General features: G+C 49.7%; 1 protein-coding gene across 2 annotated transcripts; it reads right to left on the bottom strand.

Annotated features, from left to right (window-relative positions):
- Positions 1-2,358: 2,358 nt before the first annotated feature.
- On the bottom strand, positions 2,359-20,462 carry LOC140741543 (von Willebrand factor C domain-containing protein 2-like). 2 transcript variants are annotated; one of them, XM_073071844.1, is made up of 3 exons: positions 19,834-20,462; positions 4,691-4,820; positions 2,359-3,078 (listed from the first exon to the last, which is right to left on the bottom strand). In XM_073071844.1, exons 1-3 carry the CDS (start codon positions 20,446-20,448, stop codon positions 2,897-2,899), a joined length of 927 nt encoding a protein of 308 aa, XP_072927945.1. In that variant the 5' UTR covers positions 20,449-20,462; the 3' UTR covers positions 2,359-2,896. The 2 variants fall into 2 exon arrangements, with proteins under 2 accessions (XP_072927945.1, XP_072927947.1); XM_073071846.1 differs by lacking the exon at positions 2,359-3,078 and adding an exon at positions 3,495-3,752.
- Positions 20,463-22,052: the final 1,590 nt, after the last annotated feature.

The following is a 22,052-nucleotide window of genomic DNA, read 5'->3' as shown; positions in this document are numbered from 1 at the left end:
AACTCTCCACGTGTAGTGGGATGGGACGGGGTAATGGACACTTGACCATCCTGTGGGATGACAACAAGGAGTGGACATCGACAGGAACTCTCCACGTGTAGTGGGATGGGACGGGGTAATGGACACTTGACCATCCTGTGGGACAAGAACAAGGAGTGGACATCGACAGGAACTCTCCACGTGTAGTGGGATGGGACGGGGTAATGGACACTTGACCATCCTGTGGGACGACAACAAGGAGTGGACATCGACAGGAACTCTCCACGTGTAGTGGGATGGGACGGGGTAATGGACACTGACTGTCCTGTGGGTCGACAACAAGGAGTGGACATCGACAGGAACTCTCCACGTGTAGTGGGATGGGACGGGGTAATGGACAATGACTGTCCTGTGGGACAAGAACAAGGAGTGGACATCGACAGGAACTCTCCACGTGTAGTGTACTGGGACGGGGTAATGGACACTGACTGTCCTGTGGGACAAGAACAAGGAGTGGACATCGACAGGAACTCTCCACGTGTAGTGGGATGGGACGGGGTAATGGACACTGACTGTCCTGTGGGACAAGAACAAGGAGTGGACATCGACAGGAACTCTCCATGTGTAGTGGGATGGGACGGGTAATGGACACTTGACCATCCTGTGGGACAAGAACAAGGAGTGGACATCGACAGGAACTCTCCATGTGTAGTGGGATGGGACGGGGTAATGGACACTGACTGTCCTGTGGGACAAGAACAAGGAGTGGACATCGACAGGAACTCTCCACGTGTAGTGGGATGGGACGGGGTAATGGACACTGACTGTCCTGTGGGACAAGAACAAGGAGTGGACATCGACAGGAACTCTCCACGTGTAGTGGGATGGGACGGGGTAATGGACACTGACTGTCCCGCATTACTACAGCAGGACCAAGCGATGAATCATTCAGGTCTTCATGATAGTTTAGATCACGAAGTGAGATTGTAAATCCCTTGGCCTGGCAGTAACAGTTAAATTTTGGGTGTAGTTAAAAGCAAGGGTGTAATGCTGAAGCTTTTAAAAGCCAATACTTGGAGCACTGTGTGCAATTTCAGGTGTATTATCTCAGAAAAGATGTGCGCAATTGAAGAATATCCAGAGTGTTCATGAAAATGATCCCGGGGGTGAAAGGGTTAACATATGAGGAGTGTTTGATGGCTCTGGGCCTGTACTCACTCTAGTTTAGAAGAATGGGGCAGGGGGGTCTCATTGAAACCTATCAAATATTGGAAAGAGTGGACGTGGAGAGCAAGATTCCTATACTGTAAAGCCAAGAACTAGGGGGCACAGCCTCAAAAGAGTAGGATGCCCATTTAGTACCCAGATGAGGAGGAATTTCTTTAGCCAGAGTGTGATGAGTCTGTGGAATTCATTGCCACAGACGGCTGTGGAGGCCAATTCATTCGGTATATTTGAAGTATTTTTAATAGGTTCTTGATGAGTCAGGGAGTCAAAGTTTACGGGGAGAAGGCAGGAAAATGGAGTTGAGAGGGATAATGAATCAGCCATAATGGAATGGCAGAGCAGACTCGATGGGCTGAATGGCTGAATTCTGTTCCAATGTCTTACGGTCTCATGTTGACCCATGCTACAAAACAGTGGTCACAGAGACACAGCGTCCTCTCCTCTCCGGCTCCCAGTAATGAATCCTGAATCTTGACTTGCGCATTTTAAATCTGCCGGGCACCACCCTGTCTCATTAGTCCAGTGTGTGGACTGGGAGCGGAGCTGGGACACCCAGTCAAGAGGAAGGGCCTCATTACCAACACGAGAAAATCTGCAGAGGCTGGAAATCCACAGCGACACGCGCAAAATGCTGGAGGAACTCGGCAGGCCAGGCAGCATCTATGGAAAAGAGTAAACAGTTGATAGATCGAGCTGAGACCCTTCCTTGGGGTCTGGAGAAGGGTCTGGGCCCGAAACATCGACTGCTTGTTCTTTTCCATAGACGCTGCCTGGCCTGCTGAGTCCCTCCAGCATTTTGTTGTGGGTTGGAACGGCATGACTGTTGTTGAGATGTGAGATGGAACAGTGGAGCCCTACCCCTTCCCCTTTCACCTGAAGGGTGGGGCTGGGGACTGGCACAGGACACCCACATCATTGCAGCTCCTTGTGGCCCGAAGGCTGACGGGAGGAAGCGGGTGATCCTTCTGGTTCTTCAACATAACTAACAATGTAATATCTCCGACAAGCTCAACAAGAACTGATGGACGGGAATTTGAAGACGCTGGTGAGGCCTAATTTGGAGCTTTCAAGTTCTGGGGACCTACCTACAGGAAAGATATCAGTAAGATTGAAAGAGGACCGAGAAAATTTACACGGATGTCACTGGAACTAGAGGGAAAGATTAACTACGTTAGGACTTTATTCCCTGGACCACAGGAGAATGAGAGGGAGATTTGGTAGAGTTATACAAAACTGTGAGAGGTTTAGACAGGGCAGATGCAAGCAGGCTTTTTCCGCTGAGGCTGGCCCAGAGTAACAGCTAGAGGTCACGGGTTAAGGGTGAAATGTGAACTGTTTAAGGGGAACATGAGGGGGGAACTTCATCACTCAGAGGGTGGTGGGAGTGTGGAACGGGCTGCCAGCGCAGGTGGGGGACGCAGGGTCGAGTTTCAGCGTCTAAGAGAACTTTGGACAAGTACACGGATGGGGAGGGCGTTGGGATGGGATGAAATGGCGCAGCAGGCACGATGGGCCGGGTGGCCCAATTCTGCCCCTCTGTCTTAATGGTCTCGTAGAGGGCTCGGGTCCGGATGCAGGTCGATAGAAGGAAGAGGATTAATAGTTCGGCACGGGACCAGATGGGCCGAAGGGCCTGTTTCTTGCAGTGCCCTACGACTCCGACACTGGGCGCGTGCCCGGGCTCCGGTTCTCAGGGGCTGCCTTCGTCCGCAGTGTAGTGATGAGACTGCCTCCAGCCACGGGGGCTGCAGATGGCTTGCTGTTGGGGCTCCCAGGAGCCGTCCTTATAGGGACAGAAACAGACGGACACGCCGTCCATCTCTACCTTGACGCCGGCGGGGATGATGGTGGTGCCTGCGAAGCAGTTGGGCCCTGCAAGAAGAAAACGGGGCTGTTAAAGCAAGCTCAGGTGGCTAATGTGGTGGGGCGGGGATGTCAGAAGTAGTTTCTTTACTCGGGGAATGGTGGGTGTGTGGAACGTCCTGCTGGGCTGGTTCTAGAGGCAGATGCATTAGCGATAGGCACGCGGAGGACAGAAGAATGGAGGGCTGTGTCAGAGAGAAGGGTCAGATTAAAAGGTCGGTACAACGTCATGTGCCAAGGGCCGGAACTGTGCTGTAAGCTTCCTTCTTCTTGACTAGATGCTCCACATCTCTTGTCAACTACCTACTGTCCTTTTCCTCCCTCAGAGGGGCAAACCTATCCAGAACTCTCTGCGAGAGCTGCCCAAACAACCCCTGCACCCCCTTTGCTCACCTCCCTGAGTGCATCCATTCCCAGTTGATTCAGATTCAGTTTATTGTCATTTAGAAACCACAAATGCAATGCAGTTAAAAAATGAGACGACGTTCCTCCAGAATGATATCACAAAAGCACACGACAAAACAGACTACACCAGAAAATCCACGTAACGTTCGGCAATCCCCAATCCAGAGTCCGGAGAGGCTTCTGCGTATTAATATCGCGCTACCGTCTTAGCGCGTTCCCCGGAAAGGAGCTCCAAATCCACCAGACAAAAACAAGACCAAAAACTAAAGCTACAAGACCTGCACAAAAGCATATAGTTACAACATATAGTTACAACAGTGGAGACAATAGCATAATTGATTAAAAAAAAAACAGACCATAGGCACAGTAAAAATAGTCCAAAGATGTTAAAAGACTATAAGTTCGAAAGAAACCACCACACAGTTTCCACAAGTCCTTCGGGTCCCGATGCTCCCCAGGGTTAAAATACTCTTGCAGACGGTCTGCTCCTATCCCCGTCCGAGGTCAGGGAGTTGTGGTCACCGTCTCCAAAGTGCTGCCTGAGCCGTCTGACGCCTGACTCGGTTCATCGTCCGTCACCAAACCCAACATGGCCTCTCTCCTCCGGTCGGTGTGTCCACACGTTGAGTTGGGAATGCTTCCTGGACACAGCTAACAGATTCCGCCCCATCCAGGCCTTTTGCACTAAGGAGGTGCCGATTGGTATCAGAGAAGTTGATGTCCCCCAGGACAACGACCCTGTTACTTTTGCACCTTCGCAAAACCTGCCTCTTGGGCGTCCCTGTTGCTACTGGAGCCGTAGATTGGGGTGTGCGTGTGGATCGGGGGGTGCAGATTTGGAGATGCGGGTTTGGGATGTGGAACTTGGGGTTGGATTTGGGGATGGGAATTCGGGGTGCTGATTGGGAGTGTGGATGGGGGGGGTGTGTAGATCAGGGCGTGTATTTGGGGATGTGGATTTGTGATATGGTTCGAGGGTATCGATTGGGTTACAGGATGAGCCAAGAACTTTGGAGAATTTTGAATAGAAAGGCCAAGAGATTTGGGCCACTGGTTGGTTCCCACGCCAGCCAGCGTTCTCACCGGTTCTGGGTGGTGGGGTGGCGATTTTGATGACAGCCGGGAACTGACGTCAGCAGGGCGGGGGGGGGGCTGGCATATGCAGAGACCTGTCTGCTCAAGAGCCACTGGTTCTGCTCTCCCGAAGGTCACTTACCCTGCTTGCAGACGGGACAGCACCGGTTGGGTTCGTAGGAGGGGTTGACACAGTAGACGGGAGGACACTCCGCCGTCAGGCAGTAAACCTGCCGGTCTGCTTCACAGCGACACTTCTCACAGGCTGACGGCTACAAAGGAACAGTGCAGATCAAGGTCAGAGCATCAGGTCACCTCACAAATAACTCCCTGGCTTTACTCTCTACTTGCATTACTTATTAATAAACAATTAAACCGTTAGATAGATTATATATATGTGTATGTGTATTTTATATACACATATAGCATATACATATTAAATAAGAATAAAATATATATTGGTATTGTGCATTTGGGTATTAATACAAATATCTAATCAGCCAATCACGTGGCAGCAACTCAAATGCATAAAAGCACGCAGACACGGTCAAGAGGTTCAGCTGTTGTTCAGACCGAACATCAGAATGAGGGAAGAAATGTGATCGAAGTGACTTTGACTGTTGGTGCCAGTCGGGGTGGTTTGAGTATCTCAGAAACTGCCGATCTCCTGGGATTTTCACACACAGCGGTCTCTGGAGTTTACAGAGAATGGTGTGAAAAACAAAACCTCTCGTTCTGTGGGGGAAACGCCTTGTTAATGAGAGAGGTCAGAGGAGAACAGCCAGACTGGTTCAAGCTGACAGGAAGGCGACAGTAACTCAAATAACCAGACGTTACAACGGTGGTGTGCAGAAGAGCATCTCTGAACGCACAACACGTTGAACCTTGAAGTTTATGGCCTACAGCAGCAGAAAGCCACACTGGGTTCCATTCCTGCCGCTAATATAGTGGCCACTGAGTGAGAGAGAGAGAGAGAGAGTGAAGGAGAGTGTGAGAGTGTCAGAGAACGAGTGAGAGAGAAAGGGTGTGTGAGATTGCCTGAGAGAGTAAGAGAGTGAGAGTGACAGAGTAACTGAAAGAGTGAGAGTGAGTGAGAGAGAGAATTAGTTAGTGAGAATGAGGAGTGTGTGCATTTTAATATATAATTGTGATTTATAGTACATTCGATGTATTTTAATTTACTGTTGTCATTACAAACAAATTTCACGACATACGTCAGTGATATTAAAGCTGACACATTAAGACGCGTACGGATATTGTGTAGGAAGAAGGGATTAGATCGCTCATTTAATGGATTTGGCACAACACTGTGGGCTGAGGGGCCTGTTCCTGGCCTGTTCTGGTCCTGATCTCATTAAACGTACTTGAAAAGCTGTCCGATTTAATTAAACAACCGGCGCACCTAGAAAAAAAAGATTTTATTTAATGATTTAAAGATACTGCACAGAACAGGACCTTCAGGCCCAGGGACCCTCAAACAGTCCTGGTCCCAGTCTCCCCCACTATAGGAAACATCCTCTCCACATCCACTCTATCTGTGTCCTCTGGTCCCAGTCTCCCCCACTATAGGAAACATCCTCTCCACATCCACTCTATCTGTGTCCTCTGGTCCCAGTCTCCCCCACTATAGGAAACATCCTCTCCACATCCACTCTATCTGTGTCCACTGGTCCTAGACTCCCCCACTCTAGGAAACATCCTCTCCACATCCACTCTATCTGTGTTCTCTGGTCCTAGACTCCCCCACTATAGGAAACATCCTCTCCACATCCACTCAATCTGTGTCCTCTGGTCCTAGACTCCCCCCACTATAGGAAACATCCTCTCCACATCCACTCTATCTGTGCCCTCTGGTCCTAGACTCCCCCACTATTGGAAACATCCTCTCCACATCCACTCTATCTGTGTCCTCTGGTCCTAGACTCCCCCACTATAGGAAACATCCTCTCCACATCCACTCTATCTGTGTCCTCTGGTCCTAGACTCCCCCACTATAGGAAACATCCTCTCCACATCCACTCTATCTGTGTCCTCTGGTCCTAGACTCTCCCATTATAGGAAACATTCTCTCCACATCCACTCTATCTGTGTCCTCTGGTCCTAGAGTCCCCCACTATAGGAAACATCCTCTCCACATCCACTCTATCTGTGTCCTCTGGTCCTAGACTCCCCCACTCTAGGAAACATCCTCTCTACATCCACTCTATCTGTGTCCTCTGGTCCCAGTCTCCCCCACTATAGGAAACATCCTCTCCACATCCACTCTATCTGTGTCCTCTGGTCCTAGACTCCCCCACTATAGGAAACATCCTCTCCACATCCACTCAATCTGTGTCCTCTGGTCCTAGACTCCCCCCACTATAGGAAACATCCTCTCCACATCCACTCTATCTGTGCCCTCTGGTCCTAGACTCCCCCACTATAGGAAACATCCTCTCCACATCCACTCAATCTGTGTCCTCTGGTCCTAGACTCCCCCCACTATAGGAAACATCCTCTCCACATCCACTCTATCTGTGCCCTCTGGTCCTAGACTCCCCCACTATAGGAAACATCCTCTCCACATCCACTCAATCTGTGTCCTCTGGTCCTAGACTCCCCCCACTATAGGAAACATCCTCTCCACATCCACTCTATCTGTGTCCTCTGGTCCTAGACTCCCCCACTATAGGAAACATCCTCTCCACATCCACTCTATCTGTGTCCTCTGGTCCTAGACTCCCCCACTATAGGAAACATCCTCTCCACATCCACTCTATCTGTGTCCTCTGGTCCTAGACTCTCCCATTATAGGAAACATCCTCTCCACATCCACTCTATCTGTGTCCTCTGGTCCTAGAGTCCCCCACTATAGGAAACTCCTCTCCACATCCACTCTATCTGTGTCCTCTGGTCCTAGAGTCCCCCACTATAGGAAACTCCTCTCCACATCCACTCTATCTGTGTCCTCTGGTCCTAGACTCCCCCACTATAGGAAACATCCTCTCCACATCCACTCTATCTGTGTCCTCTGGTCCTAGATTCCCCCCACTCTAAGAAACATCCTCTCCACATCCACTTTGTCTTGAGCTTTCAATATTTGATAGGTTTCAATGAGGTCTCTCCCCCACCGTTCTTCTAAACTCCATCAAGTACAGGCCCAGAGCCATCAAACCCTTTCATTCCTGGGATCATTCTTGTGAATCTCCTCTGGACCCTCTCCAATGCCAGCATATCTTTTCTTAGATAAGGGGCCCAATACTGCTCACTGTCCTCCACGTGCAGTCTGACCAAAACCTGATAAAGCCACAGCATCACAACCGCGCTTTTGCGTTCTAGTCCTCTCAAAATGAAAGCTAACATCGCATGTAACATCCTTCCTCACAGCTGAGTCAACCTGCAGATTATGTTTCAGGGAATCCTGCACAAGGACTCCCAAGTCCCTCTGCTCCTCCGATTTCTGAACTTCCTGCCCATTTCGAAAATAGTCCACGCCTTTATTCCTTGTACCATACACTTCCCGACACTGTATTCCATCTGTCACTGCGTTGCCCCCTCTAAATGGCCAATCTCGGAAGCTAAGCAGGCTCAGGGCCATGTTTGTACTTGGACGGGAGACTGCCTGTGAATACCAGGTACTGTAGACTTTGCCCATAGCCACTGAGCACGGACCCCCCCCCCCCCCCCAGGGCTGTGTGCTCAGTCCACTGCTGTTCACTCTGCTGCCACACACAGCTCAAACCACATCATCAAGTTCACCGATGACACGACCGTGGTGGGTCTCATCAGCAAGAACGACGAGTCAGCTTACAGAGAGGAGGTGCAGCGGCTAACGGACTGGTACAGAGCCAACAACCTGTCTCTGAATGTGAACAAAACAAAGGAGATGGTTGTTAACTTCAGGAGGGCACGGAGCGACCACTCCCCGCTGAACATCGACGGCTCCTCGGTAGAGATCGTTAAGAGCACCAAATTTCTTGGTGTTTACCTGGTGGAGAATCTCACCTGGTCCCTCAACACCAGCTCCGTAGCAAAGAAAGCCCAGGAGCGTCTCTACTTTCTGTGAAGGCTGAGGAAAGTCCATCTCCCACCTCCCCATCCTCATCTCATTCTACAGGGGTTGTATTGAGAGCATCCTGAGCAGCTGCATCACTGCCTGGTTCGGAAATTGCACCGTCTCGGATCGCAAGACCCTGCAGTGGATAGTGAGGTCAGCTGACATTTACACCACACGCTGCATCCACAAAGCAAACAGCATTATGAAGGACCCCACACACCCCTCACACAAACTCTTCTCCCTCCTACCATCTGGGAAAAGGCTCCGAAGCATTCGGGCTCTCATGGCCAGACTGTGTAACAGTTTCTTCCCCCAAGCTATCAGACTCCTCAATACCCAGAGCCTGGACTGACACCAACTTACTGCCCTATTGTCCTGTTTATTATTTATTGTAATGCCTGCACTGTTTTGTGCACTTTATGCAGTCCTGGGTAGGTCTGTAGTCTAGTGCAGTTTTTTTTTCTGTGTTGTTTTTGTTTATTACGTAGTTCAGTCTGGTTTTTGTACTGTGTCTTGTAACACCATGGTCCTGAAAAATGTTGTCTCATTTTTACTGTGTACTGTGCCAGCAGTTATGGTCAAAATGACAATAAAAGTGACTTGACTTGACACCAGCCTGAAAAACATAACTCTAATCTATTTTACTTCCTCGTCTTTGTTCCTTGACAATCCCACCAAACACCCAAAATGGAAAGTAATGGATGCTGGAGGAACTCAGACGGCCAGGCAGTGTCTGGAGTAAACAGTCCGAGACCCTTCTTCAGGACTGAGAATGAAAGAGGAGGATGCCTGAAAAAAATATAGGTGGGATGAGGGGAAGGAGGACAGCTGGAAGGTGATGGGTGAAGCCAGGTGGGTGGGGAAGGTCAAGGGCTGGAGAGGAGTGTGGACCATAGGAGAAAGGGAAGGAGGACGGGCTCCAGGGGGAGGTGATGGGCAGGTGAGGAGAGGCAGAAGTCCAGAGTGGGGAGTAGAGGAAGGTAAGGGTAGACTGGGAGGAGAAATCGGAAGTTCGGAACATCAGGTTGGAGGGTACCCAGGTGTTGCTCCTCCACCCCGAGGGGGGCCTCATCTTGACGTGAGAATGAAAAGCCATTGACCTGCAACGTGTTGGCATTCTGCCTCCCCCTCCCTCCACAAGTGCGGCCCGACCTGCTCAGGGTTTCCAGAACTCGGCAGGTCAGGCGGCATCTGTGGAGATGAGCAGTCGAAGTTTTGGTCTGAGACCCGTTCCAGTCCCGATGGAGGGTCTCGGCGTCAGACGTCGACTGTTCATTCCCTCTCCGTAGATGCTCCAGCATTGCGTGTGTGTGTGCGTGTGTGTGTGTGTGTGTGTGCGTGTGTGTGTGTGTGAGTGTGTGTGTGTGTGTGAGTGCGTGTGTGCATGCGTGTGTGTGTGTGTGAGTGTGTGTGTGTGTGTGTGAGTGCGTGTGTGCATGCGTGTGTGTGTGCGCGTGTGTGTGTGCGTGCGTGTGTGTGTGCGCATGTGTGTGCGCGTGTGCGTGTGCGTGTGTGTGTGTGCGTGTGTGTATGTCCATGTGTGTGTGTGTGTGTGTGCGGTGTGTATGTCTCTGGATTTCTCTTGTGTTTATGAGTTGTGCCCTGTGTTCTGCTGAGGACTGTGGGCCTGCTCTGTTGGCACCAGAGACCCTTCTCCTCTGCAATTTTGCGCGTGCTACGCTGGTACATTTTTTGGTTCCTTTTCCTTTGGAATTCCGAAGTAGTTTCCCTTCGGGAAAATCTGCCTTAATCCTGACTCTTCCGGTGAAACCCTTGCACCCACCTTCCAGCGGGTATCGAAAAGGGTTCCCAAACAGTTCCCAAACTCAGCACTGCCCCTGGGTGACTCGGTCCTATTTTCAACCTCACACTTTGCTCTGGACGTCCACCCGGGGGGGGAAATGCTTTCCCCCACCCACCACGAGAGGGGTTTATGGAGTACATTCCGACTCATTCAGTGAGTGAACGCTTTACACCTCCGACTGTAAACCATGTACAAGTTTGAGATGACACCGCTGTTGTGGGCTGAATCAGGAAGGAGATTGAAAACTTGGCTGACTGATCTGGATGATGAGGTGGTAAATTGGATCAGTAAGTATGCAGATGATACTAAGGTAGGTGGCGTTGTGGATAATGAAGTAGGTTTTCAAAGCTTGCAGAGAGATTTAGGCCATTTAGAAGAGTGGGCTGAACGATGGCAGATGGAGTTTAATGCTGATAAGTGTGAAGTGCTACACTTTGGTAGGAATAATCCAAATAGGACATACATGGTAAATGGTAGGGCATTGAAGAATGCAGTAGAACAGAGTGATCTAGGAATAATGGTGCATAGATCCCTGAAGGTGGAATCTCATGTGGATAGGGTGGTGAAGAAAGCTTTTGGTATGCTGGCCTTTATAAATCAGAGCATTGAGTATAGGAGTTGGGATGTAATGTTAAAATTGTACAAGGCATTGGTAAGGCCGAATTTGGAGTATTGTGTACAGATCTGGTCACCGAATTATAGGAAAGATGTCAACAAATTAGAGAGAGTACAGAGGAGATTTACTAGAATGTTACCTGGGATTCAACACCTAAGTTACAGGGAAAGGCTGAACAAGTTAGGTCTTTATTCTTTGGAGCGTAGAAGGTTGAGGGGGGACTTGATAGAGGTATTTAAAATTATGAGGGGGATAGATAGAGTTGACGTGGATAGGCTTTTTCCATTGAGAGTAGGGGAGATTCAAACAAGAGGACATGACTTGAGAGTTAGGGGGCAAAAGTTTAAGGGCAACACGAGGGGGAACTTCTTTACACAGAGAGTGGTGACTGTGTGGAACGAGCTTCCAGTAGAAGTGGTAGAGGCAGGTTCGGTATTGTCATTTAAAGTAAAATTGGATAGGTATATGGACAGGAAAGGAATGGAGGGTTATGGACTGAGTGCAGGCCGGTGGGACTAGGTGAGAGAAAGCGTTCGGCACGGACTAGAAGGGCCGAGATGGCCTGTTTCCGTGTTGTAACTGTTATATGGTTATATGATTGTTCTAGTAACAGCACCCTCTCACTCAATATTGGTAAGACCAGGAGAGGGAAACCAGAGGTCCACGAGCCAGTAATCAGAGGCGGAGAGGGTCAGTGACTTTAAATTCCCGGGTGTCACTATCTCAGAGGACCTGTCCCGGACCCGTCATATAAATATAATTGCAAAGAAAGCACGACTTCCTCAAGAGTCTGCGGAGATTCAGCATGTCATCAAACACTTAGCAAACTTCCCTCGATGTGTGGTGGACAGAGCGCTGATGGCTATGACGGCCTGGTATGGGAACACCAACGTCTTCGAGCGGAAAATCATACAAAAAGTCATGGATACAGCCGGGTACATCAGAGGTAAAGCCCTCCCAACCGCAGAGAACATCTACATGAAATATTGCTGTAGAAAAGCAGCATCCATCATTGAAGATCCTCACCACCCAGGCCAGGCTCTGTTCTTGCCATTACCATCAGGAAGGAGATACAGGAGCCTCAGGACCCACACCACCAGGTTCGGGAACAGTTATTACCCCTCAACCATCAGGAAGGAGGTACAGGAGCCTCAGGACCCACACCACCAGGTTTGGGAACAGTTATTACCCCTCAACCATCAGGAAGGAGGTACAGGAGCCTCAGGACCCACACCACCAGGTTTGGGAACAGTTATTACCCCTCAACCATCAGGAAGGAGGTACAGGAGCCTCAGGACCCACACCACCAGGTTCAGGAACAGTTATTACCACTCAACCATCAGGAAGGAGGTACAGGAGCCTCAGGACCCACACCACCAGGTTCAGGAACAGTTATTACCACTCAACCATCAGGAAGGAGGTACAGGAGCCTCAGGACTCACACAGCCAGGTTCAGGAACAGTTATTACCCCCCCCAACCATCAGGAAGGAGCTACAGGAGCCTCAGGACTCACACCACCAGGTTCAGGAACAATTATTACCACTCAACCATCAGGAAGGAGGTACAGGAGCCTCAGGACCCACACCACCAGGTTCAGGAACAGTTATTACCACTCAACCATCAGGAAGTAGGTACAGGAGCCTCAGGACCCACACCACCAGGTTCAGGAACAGTTATTACCCCTCAACCATCAGGAAGGAGGTACAGGAGCCTCAGGACTCACACCACCAGGTTCAGGAACAGTTATTACCCCTCAACCATCAGGAAGGAGGTACAGGAACCTCAGGACCCACATGATTTGCTGAGTATGCCCACAGGAAAACAAATCTCAGGGTTGAATGTGGTGACACGTAGGCACCCTGATAATAAATTTTACATCAAACGTTGAGTGAGTCCTTTCTACCCTAACCGCCCGCTGTCCGAGATCTCCTTTCTTCACAAACAAGAACCTCAGGATCAACTACACGGCAGTGTAATCGTTAGCGCGACGCAATTACAGCTCAGAGTTTGGAGTTCAATTCCGACGTGGTCAGCGAGCAAGTTTCCATGTTCCTTCCCGTGGGCGCGCGGGTTCCCTCCCATGGTCCCGGGACCGATCGGTTGGAGGGCTAATTGTAAATTGTCCTGAAATCAGGTAAGGGTTGAAACGGTGGGTTGCTGGGCTGCCCGGCTCGAAGGGCAGGAAGGGCCCGTCCAATAGTTCAATAATGTCAGAGAGTGTATACGATGTACAACCTGCAATTCTTACTCTCCACAGACATCCTCGAAACAGAAGGGAAAAACCCCCCTGAGAACGGATGACAAAGAAAATCGTTAAAGGGCTCTAAAGTCCCCTGCCCCCTCTCACACACAAGCAACATCAACACTCCAACACCCCCCCCCCCCCACCAAAATTATTCCTAGCGGAAAGCACCAGCATCTCAAAATAAAAAATTAAAACATCTCAGCTCGCGTTCACCTCACGTTGCACTCTGTTCTGTCCCGAACTTCACCCCCTACCAGTGAGTTTGGGTTCCAACATTATGGATATTTGTGCTCGTCCCAGCCATTTCTCCTCATCCAATCAGTTCCCCCTGGTTTGCTAATAACCTTTAAACCCTCTGAAACGATAATTATTCTCCTACGAAACCTGCCTATGTAATAGGTGAGGGGGAACTGCCCCTTGGAGCACTGCCAGCGTCAGCTCACTGAATCAGAGAGCAGTACACACCTCACAAAGCACAGACACGGGCCCTTCGGCCCACACTCTTGTGCTATGCTCATTGAAACAGACACTGACACTGAAACATAGAACAAAATGTGTCATCAGGGTCCCAGCCTGGAACGTTGACTGTTATATGCCTGACCTGCTGAGTTCCTCCAGCATTTTGGTCTGTGTGTCTGCCTGAGAGGGAGTGAGAGAGAGAAAGAGAGAGAGAGTGTGAGAAAGTGAGTATGAGAGAGAGGGAGTGTGAGAGAGAGCGAGAGAAAGAGAGATTGAATGTGTGTGTGTGTATGTGTGTGTGTCTGTGTGTGTGTGTCTGTGTGTGTGTGTGTGTGAGTGAGTGTGTGTGTGTCTGTGTGTGTGAGTGTGTGTCTGTGAGAGTGTGTGTGTGAGTGTGTTTGTATCTGTGTTGTGTGTGTGTCTGCGTGTGTGAATGTGTGTCTGTGTGTGTGAGTGTGTTTGTATCTGTGTTGTGTGTGTGTCTGCGTGTGTGAATGTGTGCCTGTGTGTGTGTGTGAGTGTGTGTGTGTGAGTGTGCCTGTGTGTGTGAATGTGTGTTTGTGTGTCTATGTTTGTGTCTGTATGTATGCGTGAGTGTGTGTGTGTGTGTGTGTGTCTGTGAGTGTGTGTGTGTCTGTGAGTGTGTGTGTGTGTGTATGTGCCTGTGTGTCTGTGTGTGAGAGTGTGTGTGTCTGTGTGTGTGTGTGTGTGTGTGTGTGTGTGTGTGTGTGTGTGTGTGTGTGTGTGTGTGTGTGAGTGAGTGTGCGCGCGCGCGTGTGTGTGTGTGTGAGTGAGTGTGCGCGCGCGCGTGTGTGTGTGTGTGTATAACTCTGGATTTCCAGCATCTGCAGATTCTCATTCCTGTTCCAGCGTATCAGTCCATGGCTTCCTCATGTGCCACAATGAGGCCTGTCTCAGGTTGGAGCAGCAACATCTTATACTCTGTCTGGGTAGCCGCCAAGCTGATGGCATGAATATCAATTTCTCCTTCTGCTATATAAAAAAATTCCCTCCCCCTTCCTTCCTCTAGCCTCCAACCTCTTCTCTCCTGCCTATCACCTCCCCCTGGGTACCCTCCTCCTTCCCTTTCTCCCCTGGTCCACTCTCCTCTTCTATCAGATTCCTTCCTGTCCAGCCCTTGACCTTTCCCACCCACCTGTCTTTACCTCTCACCTTCGGGCTACCCTCCTTCCCCTCCCCCCAACCTTTGGGGGGATGCTGCAGTTGAGTAAGACACTGGTGAGGCCCAACTGGGGGAAGTTTTGGTCACCTACAAAACGACAGAGAAAATTTACAAGGATGGTGACTTGAGCGTCTCAGATACAAGGAGAGATTAAATAGGTTAAGGCTTTGTATCCGGGGAGAATGAGGGTCTCAGATTTAGGGAAAAGGTTAAATAGGTCAAGGCATGGTATCCGGGGAGAATGAGGGTCTCAGATTTAGGGAAAAGGTTAAATAGGTTAAGGCTTTGTATCCGGGGAGAATGAGGGTCTCAGATTTAGGGAAAAGGTTAAATAGGTTAAGGCTTTGTAACCGGGGAGAATGAGGGTCTCAGATTTAGGGAAAAGTTTAAATAGGTTAAGGCTTTGTATCCGGGGAGAATGAGGGTCTCAGATTTAGGGAAAAGGTTAAATAGGTTAAGGCTTTGTATCCGGGGAGAATGAGGGTCTCAGATTTAGGGAAAAGGTTAAATAGGTTAAGGCTTTGTTTATGGAGAGAATGAGGGCCTCAGATTTAGGGGAAGGGTTAAATAGGTCAAGGCATTGTATCCGGGGAGAATGACGGTCTCAGATTTAGGGAAAAGGTTAAATAGGTTAAGGCTTTGTATCCGGGGAAAATGAGGGTCTCAGATTTAGGGAAAAGGTTAAATAGGTTAAGGCTCTGTATCCGGGGAGAATGAGGGTCTCAGATTTAGGGAAGGGTTAAATAGGTTAAGGCTTTGTAACCAGGGAGAATGAGGGTCTCAGATTTAGGGGAAGGGTTAAATAGGTTAAGGCTTTGTATCCGGGGAGAATGAGGGTCTCAGATTTAGGGAAGGGTTAAATAGGTTAAGGCTTTGTATCCGGGGAGAATGAGGGTCTCAGATTTAGGGGAAGGGTTAAATAGGTCAAGGCTTTGTATCCTGGGAGAATGAGGGTCTCAGATTTAGGGAAAAGGTTAAATAGGTTAAGGCTTTGTTTCCGGGGAGAATGAGGGCCTCAGATTTAGGGGAAAGGTTAAATAGGTCAAGGCTTTGTATCCGGGGAGAATGAGGGTCTCAGATTTAGGGGAAGGGTTAAATAGGTCAAGGCTTTGTATCCGGGGAGAATGAGGGTCTCAGATTTAGGGGAAGGGTTAAATAGGTCAAGGCTTTGTATCCGGGGAGAATGAGGGTCTCAGATTTAGGGAAAAGGTTAAATAGGTTAAGGCTTTGTATCCGGGGAGAATGAGGGTCTCAGATTTAGGGGAAGGGTTAAATAGGTCAAGGCTTTGTTTCCGGGGAGAATGAGGGTCTCAGATTTAGGGAAAAGGTTAAATAGGTTAAGGCTTTGTTTACGGGGAGAATGAGTGTCTCAGATTTAGGGAAAGGTTAAATAGGTCAAGGCTTTGTTTACGGGGAGAATGAGGGCCTCAGATTTAGGGAAAAGGTTAAATAGGTCAAGGCTTTGTAACCAGGGAGAATGAGGGTCTCAGATTTAGGGAAAAGGTTAAATAGGTCAAGGCTTTGTTTCCGGGGAGAATGAGGGTCTCAGATTTAGGGAAAAGGTTAAATAGGTCAAGGCTTTGTTTCCGGGGAGAATGAGGGCCTCAGATTTAGGGAAAAGGTTAAATAGGTCAAGGCTTTGTTTCCGGGGAGAATGAGGGTCTCAGATTTAGGGAAAAGGTTAAATAGGTCAAGGCTTTGTATCCGGGGAGAATGAGGGTCTCAGATTTAGGGAAAAGGTTAAATAGGTCAAGGCTTTGTTTACAGGGAGAATGAGGGTCTCAGATTTAGGGAAAAGGTTAAATAGGTCAAGGCTTTGTAACCAGGGAGAATGAGGGCCTCAGATTTAGGGAAAAGGTTAAATAGGTCAAGGCTTTGTTTACGGGGAGAATGAGGGTCTCAGATTTAGGGAAAAGGTTAAATAGGTCAAGGCTTTGTAACCAGGGAGAATGAGGGCCTCAGATTTAGGGAAAAGGTTAAATAGGTCAAGGCTTTGTATCCGGGGAGAATGAGGGTCTCAGATTTAGGGGAAGGGTTAAATACGTCAAGGCTTTGTGTCCGGGGAGAATGAGGGCCTCAGATTTAGGGAAAAGGTTAAATAGGTTAAGGCTTTGTATCCGGGGAGAATGAGGGTCTCAGATTTAGGGAAAGGTTAAATAGGTTAAGGCTTTGTATCCGGGGAGAATGAGGGTCTCAGATTTAGGGGAAGGGTTAAATACGTCAAGGCTTTGTGTCCGGGGAGAATGATCCCTCAGATTTAGGGAAAAGGTTAAATAGGTCAAGGCTTTGTTTCCGGGGAGAATGAAGGTCTCAGATTTAGGGAAAAGGTTAAATAGGTTAAGGCTTTGTATCCGGGGAGAATGAGGGTCTCAGATTTAGGGAAAGGTTAAATAGGTTAAGGCTTTGTATCCGGGGAGAATGAGGGTCTCAGATTTAGGGGAAGGGTTAAATAGGTCAAGGCTTTGTTTACGGGGAGAATGAGGGCCTCAGATTTAGGGAATAGGTTAAATAGGTTAAGGCATTGTTTACGGGGAGAATGAGGGCCTCAGATTTAGGGGAAAGGTTAAATAGGTTAAGGCATTGTTTACGGGGAGAATGAGGGCCTCAGATTTAGGGGAAAGGTTAAATAGGTTAAGGCTTTGTATCCGGGGAGAATGAGGGTCTCAGATTTAGGGAAAGGTTAAATAGGTCAAGGCTTTGTATCCGGGGAGAATGAGGGTCTCAGATTTAGGGGAAGGGTTAAATAGGTCAAGGCTTTGTTTACGGGGAGAATGAGGGTCTCAGATTTAGGGAAAAGGTTAAATAGGTTAAGGCATTGTTTACGGGGAGAATGAGGGCCTCAGATTTAGGGGAAAGGTTAAATAGGTTAAGGCATTGTTTACGGGGAGAATGAGGGCCTCAGATTTAGGGAATAGGTTAAATAGGTTAAGGCTTTGTTTACGGGGAGAATGAGGGCCTCAGATTTAGGGAATAGGTTAAATAGGTTAAGGCATTGTTTACGGGGAGAATGAGGGCCTCAGATTTAGGGGAAAGGTTAAATAGGTTAAGGCATTGTTTACGGGGAGAATGAGGGTCTCAGATTTAGGGGAAAGGTTAAATAGGTTAAGGCTTTGTTTACGGGGAGAATGAGGGCCTCAGATTTAGGGGAAAGGTTAAATAGGTTAAGGCTTTGTTTACGGGGAGAATGAGGGCCTCAGATTTAGGGGAAAGGTTAAATAGGTGAAGGCTTTGTTTACGGGGAGAATGAGGGCCTCAGATTTAGGGGAAAGGTTAAATAGGTCAAGGCTTTGTTTACGGGGAGAATGAGGGCCTCAGATTTAGGGGAAAGGTTAAATAGGTCAAGGCTTTGTTTACGGGGAGAATGAGGGCCTCAGATTTAGGGAAAGGTTAAATAGGTCAAGGCTTTGTATCCGGGGAAAATGAGGGTCTCAGATTTAGGGAAAGGTTAAATAGGTCAAGGCTTTGTATCCGGGGAAAATGAGGGTCTCAGATTTAGGGAAAGGTTAAATAGTTCAAGGCTTTGTATCCGGGGAAAATGAGGGTCTCAGATTTAGGGAAAAGGTTAAATAGGTTAAGGCTTTGTATCCGGGGAGAATGAGGGTCTCAGATTTAGGGAAAGGTTAAATAGGTCAAGGCTTTGTATCCGGGGAGAATGAGGGTCTCAGATTTAGGGAAAAGGTTTAATAGGTTAAGGCTTTGTATCCGGGGAGAATGAGGGTCTCAGATTTAGGGGAAGGGTTTAATAGGTCAAGGCTTTGTAACCAGGGAGAATGAGGGTCTCAGATTTAGGGAAGGGTTAAATAGGTCAAGGCTTTGTATCCGGGGAGAATGAGGGTCTCAGATTTAGGGAAGGGTTAAATAGGTCAAGTCTTTGTATCCGGGGAGAATGAGGGTCTCAGATTTAGGGAAGGGTTAAATAGGTCAAGGCTTTGTATCCGGGGAGAATGAGTGTCTCAGATTTAGGGAAAGGTTAAATAGGTCAAGGCTTTGTAACCAGGGAGAATGAGGGCCTCAGATTTACGGAAAAGGTTAAATAGGTCAAGGCTTTGTAACCGGGGAGAATGAGGGCCTCAGATTTAGGGAAAAGGTTAAATAGGTCAAGGCTTTGTAACCAGGGAGAATGAGGGCCTCAGATTTAGGGAAAAGGTTAAATAGGTTAAGGCTTTGTAACCGGGGAGAATGAGGGCCTCAGATTTAGGGGAAGGGTTAAATACGTCAAGGCTTTGTAACCAGGGAGAATGAGGGTCTCAGATTTAGGGGAAGGGTTAAATAGGTCAAGGCTTTGTAACCGGGGAGAATGAGGGCCTCAGATTTAGGGAAAAGGTTAAATAGGTCAAGGCTTTGTATCCGGGGAGAATGAGGGTCTCAGATTTAGGGAAAAGGTTAAATAGGTTAAGGCTTTGTAACCAGGGAGAATGAGGGTCTCAGATTTAGGGGAAAGGTTAAATAGGTCAAGGCTTTGTAACCGGGGAGAATGAGGGCCTCAGATTTAGGGGAAGGGTTAAATAGGTCAAGGCTTTGTAACCGGGGAGAATGAGGGTCTCAGATTTAGGGGAAGGGTTAAATAGGTCAAGGCTTTGTAACCAGGGAGAATGAGGGGAGATTTGTTAGAGGTATACAGAACAATGAGGGGTATAGAAGGGGTAAATGAGGTTGGGTGGGACTAGGACTAGAGGTCAAAGGTGAAAGGTGGGAGGTGAGAAGTGGAGTTTGAGAGAAGTTTGGATAGGCACGGGGGTGGGTGAGGTATGGAGAGCTGCAGGTCGATGTGAAAACCGGCGGGCGTTTCTGACAGTCTGGTGACGGAGTGGGGGGTGGTTTTGATCGAAGGGGATGTGGGGCTGGGTAACTCTCGGAGCGTTAGCTGGTGAGGAACGGAAAGTATATTCACCAGTAAGTGCGTAACTGAAAAGGAGAGCCCAAGTGGCGGGCAGCACTTACCCAGAACTCCTGGTAGAGTTTGTAGGTCTGCCCTCCGTACTGACACGAGTTACGGACCTGGAGGCAGTGCGGGCAGCAGGAGCGGTAACTGACCTGGACGCAGCGGGCGGGAAGCCTGGGGCAGTGGGGCTTCTGGCAGACGGGCCCCACGGCAGTGCAGACACACGGACAGGACCTGGCGGTGGGGTAGAACCTCTCGCCCACATCGAACACAAAGCCCTTGTCGTCGATGCAGCCCTTCCCGCGGTAGTCGGGCAGGGTGTAGTCCAGTTGCCCCTGAGGGAGGATGTCGTTGACTCTGGCCGCCCCGGGCCGCAGGTGGAGGAGCGCGAGGCACAGGAGCACCAGCCAGGCTGCTCTCTCCCAGTCAGCCATCGCCCTGCAGTGGGCCGGCTGCCTCCGTGTCACGGAGAGAGCCGCGGGCCCCTTATAAACACGGGCTCGGAGTGACGCGGCGACCCGAAGCAGTGAGCTGGCCTCGGTAAGCAGGGCGCGGGCCGAGGAAGCGGCTCCCCGGGCACGGAGACCGTCCGGCACCGCGGGCGCGGGCCAGGAATAGACGGCGGCAGATGTCCGCTCGCCCGGCAGCCATCTCGGAGACTGCAGGGAGAGCATGTGTGCACAGAGGGGATCGGCTGGCCCGGCAGCAAATCCTGCTCCTGGTCCAGACCCAGGCTCCCGGCAAGATCCGGGCGGGCTGCTCCTCGCCTTCTGGCTGCATTCGAGCCCCAACCTCCTCACCTTTACCGAGGAGGGGGCAGGAAGGGAGAATCAGGTTTCATATCCTTGGCATATGGCGTGAAATTTGTTGGTCTGTGGCAGCAGTACATTGCAATAACTACTTTCAAAAATCTGTCAATTATTATAAGAAATATCTATAAAAAATAAGTAGTGCAAAAATAGAGAAAAAAAGTGGTGAGGTAGTTTTCATGGGTTCAGTGGCCATTCAGAAATTGGATGGCAGAGGGGGAGAAGCTGTTCCTGAATCGTTGAGTGTGTGTGTCTTCAGGCTCCTGTACCTCCTCCCTGATGGCAGAGGGGATGAAGCTGTTCCTGAATCGTTGAGTGTGTGCCTTCAGGCTCCTGTACCTCCTCCCTGATGGCAGAGGGGAAGAAGCTGTTCCTGAATCGTTGAGTGTGTGCCTTCAGGCTCCTGTACCCCCTCCCTGATGGCAGAGGGGAAGAAGCTGTTCCTGAATCGTTGAGTGTGTGTCTTCAGGCTCCTGTACCTCCTCCCTGATGGCAGAGGGGAAGAAGCTGTTCCTGAATCGTTGAGTGTGTGCCTTCAGGCTCCTGTACCCCCTCCCTGATGGCAGAGGGGAAGAAGCTGTTCCTGAATCGTTGAGTGTGTGCCTTCAGGCTCCTGTGCCTGTGATGGAGCTGACTGAGTGTATAACTCTCTGCAGCTATTCCTGATCCTGTGCTGTAGCCACCCCCCCCACCCCCCCCACCACACCAGACGGTGATGCAGGCAGTCAGAAGGCTCTCCACGGTACACCTGTAGAAAGCTGAGGGAGTCTTCAGTGGCGTACCGAATCTCCTGAAACGCCTGATGTGGAGGGTCGGAGGGATCTGCTGGCCCATGTCCACACATCCATCAAGTTTGGCGCACAATTTGATAGGCTGGTTAAGAAGGAGTGTGGTGTGTTGGCCTTCAGGGGACTGAGTTCAAGAGCCTTGAGGTAATGTTGACGTTCTCTAAAAATCTGGGTGGACCACACTCGGAGTGTTGTGTTCAGTTCCGGTCGCCTCATTGTGGGGAGGATGTGGAAGCTTTAGAGAGGGTGCAGAGGAGATTCACCAGGATGCTGCCTGGATTAGAGAGGGTGCAGAGGAGATTCACCAGGATGCTGCCTGGATTAGAGAGGGTGCAGAGGAGATTCACCGGGATGCTGCCTGGATTAGAGAGGGTGCAGAGGAGATTCACCAGGATGCTGCCTGGATTAGAGAGGGTGCAGAGGGGATTAACCAGGGTGCTGCCCGGATTAGAGAGGGTGCAGAGGGGATTAACCAGGGTGCTGCCCGGATTAGAGAGGGTGCGGAGGAGATTTACCAGGATGCTGCCTGGATTAGAGAGGGTGCAGAGGAGATTCACCAGGATGCTGCCTGGATTAGAGAGGGTGCATAGGAGATTCACCAGGATGCTGCCTGGATTAGAGAGGGTGCAGAGGAGAGTCACCAGGATGCTGCCTGGATTAGAGAGGGTGCAGAGGAGAGTC

This window comes from Hemitrygon akajei, chromosome 18 (genome assembly GCF_048418815.1).
Source record: "Hemitrygon akajei chromosome 18, sHemAka1.3, whole genome shotgun sequence".
Lineage (NCBI taxonomy): Eukaryota > Metazoa > Chordata > Chondrichthyes > Myliobatiformes > Dasyatidae > Hemitrygon > Hemitrygon akajei.
This window is presented reverse-complemented; position numbering and strand designations above follow the sequence as displayed.